The sequence below is a fragment of the Austrofundulus limnaeus genome, unplaced genomic scaffold (assembly GCF_001266775.1).
Source record: "Austrofundulus limnaeus strain Quisiro unplaced genomic scaffold, Austrofundulus_limnaeus-1.0 Scaffold209, whole genome shotgun sequence".
Lineage (NCBI taxonomy): Eukaryota > Metazoa > Chordata > Actinopteri > Cyprinodontiformes > Rivulidae > Austrofundulus > Austrofundulus limnaeus.
The window spans coordinates 674,554-683,215 of record NW_013952611.1 but is presented as its reverse complement, the minus strand read 5'-3'; the positions used below and the strand labels follow the sequence as shown (position 1 = coordinate 683,215).

At 36.4% G+C, this 8,662-nt stretch overlaps 1 protein-coding gene across 7 annotated transcripts in view; it reads left to right on the top strand.

Annotated features, from left to right (window-relative positions):
- plecb (plectin b) overlaps positions 1-8,662 on the top strand; it is a 189,240-nt gene that overhangs the window by 48,873 nt on the left and 131,705 nt on the right. For 2 of the 7 annotated variants that reach the window (XM_014019099.1, XM_014019098.1), the window contains exon 1: positions 254-317. The exons of the other annotated variants lie outside the window; for them this stretch is intronic. In XM_014019099.1, coding sequence (XP_013874553.1) covers positions 269-317 — 49 coding nt within the window. In that variant the 5' untranslated portion in view covers positions 254-268. Of the gene's footprint in view, positions 1-253; positions 318-8,662 lie in introns of those variants that run through there. 7 annotated transcript variants of the gene reach the window in all.

Below are 8,662 nucleotides of genomic sequence, written 5' to 3'. Positions count from 1 at the left end.
TGTGTGTGTGTGTGTGTGTGTGTGTGTGTGTGTGTGTGTGTGTGTGTGTGTGTGTGCGTGCGTGTGTGTGTTTGCTTAGAGTATTACAGGAACCAAATGAGAGGAGAGTCCCGCTCAGGAAAACGACCAAAGAGAGAGTTCACACAGTAATCCAGTCAGACAGGGCAACATTTCAGTCAGTAAGGGGAAGGAGAATAGAGTTTGAATTATCCATTCAAAACATTTTTGTTTTAAAAATAATTTTCCAAGAAGAACCTAAGGTGTGAAAATGGAAAAAATCTCCAGTTCCATCAACAATGAGATAATTTTCCTGAAAGGTATTTATCTGTTTTTATTTTATAGAAGACGTGGGTATTTAGTTGCATCTGTACAGAGTATTTTATGAGATTAGACACAAATTAAGCCACTAAGGAGCAGAGAGTGAGGGACATGTTATTGTATTATTGTTGTTGAGTAGGAAGGGAAGTGCGTCTGAGATACTAATTGTTAAAAGTTTGTTGAATTTCAGAGTCTTCTACATCTGAAATAGTTTTAACTCTGTTTTTCCTTGATTAGTGAATTAGAGATTTGAACTTTAGCTCAAAATGTACCTTTTTAAGCAGACTTAAGATGTCTGTATGAGTTTTAATATTGTCTTAATAATGTTTTAATCATTTGTAAATGTATTTTTATGTGCTCTGCTGTGGTTAATTGTGAAGTTTTATTGTGAAACACTTTGTGGCTACTTGACAGTGTATGGTACTATACAAATAATTTATTTACTACTTACTCAACTGTGAAACTGTGTAAAACTGATACTGAAAGAAAAATAATCTAATATCTTATTGACCTACAATCAGATGTCACACTGGCCTTGCAAACCAACTTCTTTAATCTGGACCATCATTTTATGTTATCACATAAAATAAATTTGTGTTTATTGAATGCAGCCTGTTGGTCCTCTCGTCTTAAACTGTATGAATGAATGGGTCTGACAGTTTTAGCATGAAGTCATTCGACAATTCAAACACAAGAATGGAATCGCTACCAGCATTGATGAGTACATTTTCTTTACCAAACATCTCTCCCTTTTTATAATCTTTATTTTCTGTCTTATCACACTGACTGTTTCAATAGTTACGATTTTTCAACAAGTTATCCATCAGGTCTGAGTATCTGTCTTATCTGTGCTGCTCATAGTTTCGGTAGTCAGTCTTTGCATACTGATAGAATGACAGAAAAATTCTAAAAATGAAGTTTGTACTGTAAACTCATAATTCACTTGAACTACCCTGCAGTAACGGTCAGTAGGAAGATGATAGTTCATTAGTTAAAGATTTCATTTTTGTCACTGAAAAGATGTTTTGAAGTCTTTTTCTTCAAAATGATTGTTTACCTGTTTGTTATGTCTATCATAACTGACAAATGGTATGTTAGGTTTTGACACGTCGTGGTATAAAATCTCTCTGTGACTCTGTGATGGGCTGATGTCCTGATGTAGCTGCTTCTTGCCTGTTGACTTCTGAAGATAGACACACAGAAACTGTACAGTTATGTAGAAGAAAAAAAGGGCTGGTGTGCAAAAGCTGCCAGTAAAGCACGATTAAATAAGGAAGCAACTAACATAGTTAATGTTTAGAAATACTGTTAAAATGTCTACATATTTTTTTATTTATCTTTTATTTTTATTTATGCAAGTCAGCTTCTTGAGACTTAAATCCACCATTTGTTTACTCCTCCTCAGGCCAAAAGTATAAAAACCCTCCAGTTTTTTTTTTCTGATTGAGGCTCAAAGTTGTTTGTTGAGTAACAAAAAAGGTTCAGGACGAAGGAATAAAAAAAAGTGATCGAGCAGTAGTAGTAGGCAATCTGCCTCAGTAGGGGTGGAGGGAGAGGGGGGCCTGCTTCAGAACCGGTTACTGGGTCAGAACACTGTTTCAGTCAGATAGAACCAACAAGTAGGAAGCAAAAAAGTAAAGAAAACAAGTCATAAATGCTAAATGTAAATAAATTCTAATTATAGTAAATTAAGAATAGTTTTACATTTAAAAATCATATTTTATTATTTTAATCTATTTTCCTCATTCAGCAACCGATTACATTTCTGCTATGTATTATGTATGAGAAATACACATTTTTTTCAGTCAGTATTTAATACAGCTGGAAAAATAAATAATTAAATATTTATGATGTGCTTCTGTTTTTTAATTCAGCAGATTATAAAAAAATACTTCATGTCATGAAAAGACCCTCTTAATTCAAGAGAAAACTCCAGTTTTTAAGAAAATGGCTGCTTATCAATTAATTCTTAGTCAATGTATAAGATAAATCAACTTCAGATTAATTCATTAATCGATAACTTGCATCTCTAATTTATACAGGAATGAAATTAATTTATATCTTCTCATTTATGTAATTAAGCATTTTAATGATTTGACTGATTAATCGAAAAAATAATCGACAGATTAATCGATTATTAAAATAATCGTTAGTTGAAGCCCTAGACTGGCTGAAGGCTGCAGCTGACTTGCTTATGTGATATACTGAAGGATAAATAAGTTTGTAAATGGCCAATAATGGATTTGTAAATGAAATGTGTGGGCGATGATGGCCAGTTACCCTGAGAGCACAGAGTGAGAGCAGAGATGAGTAAGAAGTTTACATCTTGATTTGAGTTTTAGTGCTTCTTGGTAAATGGCATCCAATACACTGAGAGGCAGTAGAAGCAGTCCTGAGCAATGTCACTGTAGACAACATGAGATGGCAGCACTGAGATGTTTCTTTACATTAAGTCCAAAACATGATTTATTAAGGAGCTCCAGTTTTCATTAGTTTTTTTTATTCATACACTATAGAACAAAAGCCTAATAATGTTTTGATGATGCTGTGAAATGATATGCAAAGCTTTAATTCAGATCCAAACTTATAGTTTTAACAAGTTAATTTCCACAGCAATCTTCCAAACACTGGTAATTTCTGGTGTTAGCTGTTTGTTCTGAATTATGCCATAACTGATGTGGTACAATAAATTTTACTTGTTGATATAAAGTACTATGTGGTAAGTTTTAAAATGACAACAGCATTTACTTTTTAAAAGTTTTGATTTAGGTTAATGTGGTAGAACTAATACTTTGTTTAAGCAAGTAATTCATGACATCCTTTAATGACCTAGGTTTTCATGACATTCTGTTCATCTACAGTATTAGTTCAACCACAGTTAATTAACAGTGATGTCCCAGATCAAAGCACAAAATATGGTGAGATGAATCAATATTTTTGGCTGTTTTTGTCTTCACTTAATGGGCTGTGTGAATCTATATCACTGACTGAAATGAAGATGGATGAAGCAACTTCATTTATTACTACTGCCCAAAATTGGAGGCAGTGTGATTCATATTTTCTTAAACCAAATTGTAGGAAAAAACAAAAAGTAAAATAAAATCCATCTATACCCACTGAAATTGCTAACAGACCATCACATCACAACCATGGCCTCATCTCCAGTCAACCTACAGTCTTGTGTTGATGTTTTATACACACTCACAGTAACAGAAAACTGTTTATTGGATCTTGCTAAAGTGCTATTGACTTTGTTGAAAGGTTCAGGGTTTTGAGGCTCATTTATCAGACTGTTTTTAATCTGTATCACCAGAATGCTAAGGTTAGTGATGTGATGTAGGGCTGGAGCAGAATGAGGCCACCTTTCTGGGTAGCTGTCAGATGGATGTGGATGTGATTTATCCACTACTCTGTTTTTTTCTTATGTCTGCATCCGAGTTTCCTCATCTGATGCTTGTATTGATTTTCCTGTTCAGTCTTCTCCCATTTTAACCCCATGATATGGGAGAGGAGAATTTGTTCTAAAAAGCCCAGATTCTGCAACTACAGTAAACTGAAAGACAGACACATGCATTTTATATAATATGCATTATTCTGTTACATTACCCTCTTAAGGAAATTTATAGTTTAACATTAAGATGTTTTATAATTTATGTACACACAGACTTCACTTTCTCCAACGACTTTTACTGTCTGAATAATACGTATATTAATCTCCTTTAACCATACACTTATGTAAGTAAAACAAAATTATTTTCATAGTTGTAGTTAAGCGTTAAATTTTAAAGCTTCCACTTTTCACTGACATGAACAATTAGCATAAATGCTGCCAGTCACATGGCTAATTAGTATGCCACGTACACGTTTCCTCAACTGGTACACCACTACAAGATATACAACCCCAGAGAAAGAAAAGTCCTAAAAATTTCTTTTTTTCCCATTTTATAAAATGCATAAGATAATTATCAAAACAAAGTAGTGCTCTGATCTAACATCTGAGTATATTTATTTTCTGTAGTGTTAAATTTTCAACACAGTGGAATAATAAGCAGATGTTGTTCTCCGGTACAAACTTTTACCTCTGTTGTTTGAAGAGAAATACTTTTATCATGCAGGAAATGTTCTAAACGTTTTATTGCATTCCAAAATATACTGGAAATTTGATCAGTTTTCAGTTTTATATTCAAACCTTGCTGATACAGTTTGATAAAAACCTGTAGAAGTGATTCAAAGTTCAAAATTTTGACTCACTCTAAATAATCACACACCAGGAGACTGAAAAATATATATTTTTGAGTAAAAATGTATTTCACAAACATTCTTGACACATTTAAAACTAAAATTTTTTGAAACACACGTCATGTCAGCCTGCATTGCCAAATTTATAAATGAGGATCTCACATAATCTGTTAACACTTGAAACAGGTGATGAAAATGAAGCTGAGCTCTTATCACAACAAACTTTCTGAAAAATGGATTTTTATTGACCTCTTTGCTACTACGTCACCTGATCACAAGGAGGCGCTGTGACGGATGTCAGGAAGTGATTGATGGAGTGAATGTGAATGTTTTCTTTACTTGTTTTTGCCAGTATAGCCATGTATGTTTTAAGTAAAACTTTTAAACATTTAGCACAATTCATTTTCAAACACTCAGAAAGTTCTATTGAGTGGAACTTTTTCAGATGGTGGAACAGGTTTGATGAGGTCCTGCTGCTCATCAGCACCACTCTGACACATTTTACAGAAGACTGAAAGCTGACGTTTATCAGACCTTCAAAACCCTGAACCACATCCATGCCACAGAATTTAGTTTCTTTTTTCATATCAACTAATTTATTACTTTTTCACCTGTAGATGCTTGTTCACCCACAGCTGTTGAGCTCATTTTGGCGCTGTGTTGTTGTATAAATAGAGTGGCAGCACTGAGCACTGGTGTGACGTCTATCGATGCACATCTAGTTAGTGGTTTGATTCCCTACTATTCAGTCACATGTTAAAGCGTCCCTGGGCAAGACACTGAACCCCCACTGCCTCTGATGTGTGCCCCATCATTGTATGAATGTGATTTAAAGCACTGAATAATCTCCATAGGATGATTTGTACATGTTAGCTTAGTTGAGACCTAGTAGAGTGCTGTGTGAATGGATAAATGAGGACACAGATCGTAGTGTAAAAAGCTTTGAGCATCCTGGTTGGATAGGTGCTATGTAATTACACTCCATTTTCCATTTAAATTTATTATTGAGCATTTGCAACATCATTTTATGTAGGACTTTGTAGGAAACGCTGCGTTTTGAGAGATTACATTCCCATCATGATGACTCACAGTGCCAGTGTTCACAGGTCTGGGTGAAGAGCGTCTTACTTGGCTTCATGAGAACAACAAGGAGTGGCAGGTAACAAATTTTCAGCGGGGGTCTTATCACCAGTTTGCTAAAAACAGAGAACACTGTTTGCATTCAGGACAATTTCGGACATCATTTGCTGACAGACGTGACGAGGCGCCACAGCAGGGGATTATGAATGCATGGTCTGGTAACAACAGAGTGTGAAGTTGAAAAGTTTTGCTTACAAAGCAGCAGTTTATAGCCTACTTTCAGAAAAAAATGTGTGTGTGTGTGTGTGTGTGTGTGTGTGTGTGTGTGTGTGTGTGTGTGTGTGTGAGGGAGGCACATGTGCTCAATGGAAGTGTTTGTTTGGTGTAAATCCACATGTCTGTTGGTATGTTTTTCATTCAAATCATAACCTTTTTTGCATCACCTTAGTGTTGTTTTCTATCTAGTTGCCACCTGGATATTGTTTCTACAGAGTCGTGAGTTTCTCCATCAGTAAATCTTTAGTCTTATTGGCTAGCATTGCTTTTGCATTTATCACAAGTTGGGTTGTATTAATCAAATCACAGCTACATTTGAGTTTTTTTCTTTAGTTTTATTTACAAGGTATTGAAAGTCTTTTGGCTTATCACAATCAAAGTGAGCATCAGTTCATGTCATCAAGTATTTAGGTGCTTGTTGGACATCTAATGGCAGAAAGTATATCTTTCACTATATGAAACTTTGTTTCAATGCCAAGAATGCCATTTATTTAGTTGCCATGCCTAACCTTCTCCTGGTATCTGACCATTTGCAACACAACACTGATACAGCACCAAATAAATAAATAAATAAATAAATAATCAAAAAGATACACTTCTTTCTACACATTTTTTCACACCTTGTGTTTTGTGATGATGACACATTTTAAAATATAAGAATTTTTCATTTATTGTAATTTTTCAATTGCAGATTTAAATGAATGGCAAATATACTTACATACAGTATATAGTGCCTTTCTATCCATCTAGGACACTCAAAGCGCTTTACATTAACAGACATTCACCCATTCACTCACAATCACACACTGATAATGGCGAACTACATTGTAGCCACAGCTGCCCTGGGGCACACTGACAGAAGCGAGGCTGCCATACACAGGTGCCACCGGACCATCTGACCATCAGATGTAGGCAAGGCGGGTGAAGTGTCTTGCCCAAGGACACAACGGCATGTGGACATGGTGGGGAGTTGAACCTGTGACTTGTGGGTCCCAAGGCCGGCTGCTCTACCACTACACCACAGCCGCCCAGACCACCCACAAAATGATGCAAAAACGAGGACCAAACAAACTCCCACAGAAAACCAAAAGTGGGGAAATAGGCCTGGTAACACGTTTTCACCAAACATCGGGACAAAGAGAGTCCAGGACTGGACCTCTCACCCACAAACTGATGACCAGGTGGACTTGAATCCACTTGATACTAAACAAACTAATTCCAGTGACCAATCAGATCAAAATCAATTAGTCAGAAAGAACAAACATTGAAATGGGTTCATCAAAACCAACTGACAAGAAAGCAAGATCTCACAAACAGCTTAAACAAAAGGACAAATCTACAGCCATGATCATTTACAACACTGGATCAAACTCTCAGACCTCATGGGATAAAACAGGTCTTCCATACAGGAGATAGACCATACTAGAAGACCATACTAACAATTTAAATCCATAGGATTTATATTCACCACGGGAGAGAACTAAGAACAAATTTTCTTTGAGTTTCCGTAGGATCATGATGAAACTGTTACTGACCCTCATTCTCTTGGGATCCATCCAAGGAGTACAATCTGAGATTGTGACCCTTGGTCCCACCTCAGGCATTGTACTCAGCGAACAACATCACAAATTTCCACCTTTACACCCAAAAGATTTTTGTCCGCTTCGACCCTCACACCGTGATCAAACAACACATTAAAGTGGAAGACACGTGGGTCAACAACGCATGGTACACTCTACCAATCCGTAATGCAGAGGGCGAAATCACGCACATTCTGAAGCAGTTACACAAATTCACAGTTACGCAAAATGAGTTGAGTGGAACAGGCAGGAGACAGAAGCGCGCCCGCCGGTGGCCTTCTCCTCGCTGCCTCCTCCCTCGGCTCCCTCTTTAGCTTAGCCTTGTCTACAGTTAACACCGTTAGCGTAATCTCTTTAAAACAATATGTTAATGAGCTACAATATGAGATTCCCAAGATCCAAGCACAGATGGATCAGCAACAAACACAACTCACTCAAGTGACTAAAACGGTGAAAGATACTGTGTTAGTGTTGAACACCCACAGCCATGAAATCAAAACTCTGGCACAAAAGGTTAATGAACTAAAACTTGTGGTAGAATTCAACTACGCCGTCATACACCTGATGGATAGGATTTTTACTGACATGCTTAGAGATATCCGCTTGCCCGATGATTCTTTGGCCACTGGCAGAATTCCACCCTATCTCGTCTCTTTAGACATGGAAATGACATCCAAAATTCCGCTACTAATGAAAAAGTGATACCAATCCAAGCTCACCTGGCTTACTCTCTCAGTAGCGTGATCCCAATTCACATCAATCCCAAAGCTCGTGAAAATGCATTCATCTTCAATCTGCCAATAATACCTTCAGACAGCATTTACAGACTCAAAGACGTTGTGAATGTTGGAAACTGGAATAATGAGAACCACATTAAAACCAATACTCCTGAGTAAATGACCAATAAATTTCCTTAATGTTCAAATGACTGGTTGTCATGTGAAAAAGGGGAGTTGAAGAAATTTACTGGTCACTCACTGATTTTAAAAACACACCATTTTATAGTTTTCCTGTTTAAGTATTGGTTTCTATAAACTATTATGTGAATAGTTTTATGCCCTATACATCTCTCTCTCTCTCGCTTTCTCTCTTTCTCTATCTATCTATCTATCTATCTATCTATCTATCTATCTATCTATCTATCTATCTATCTATCTATCTATCTATCT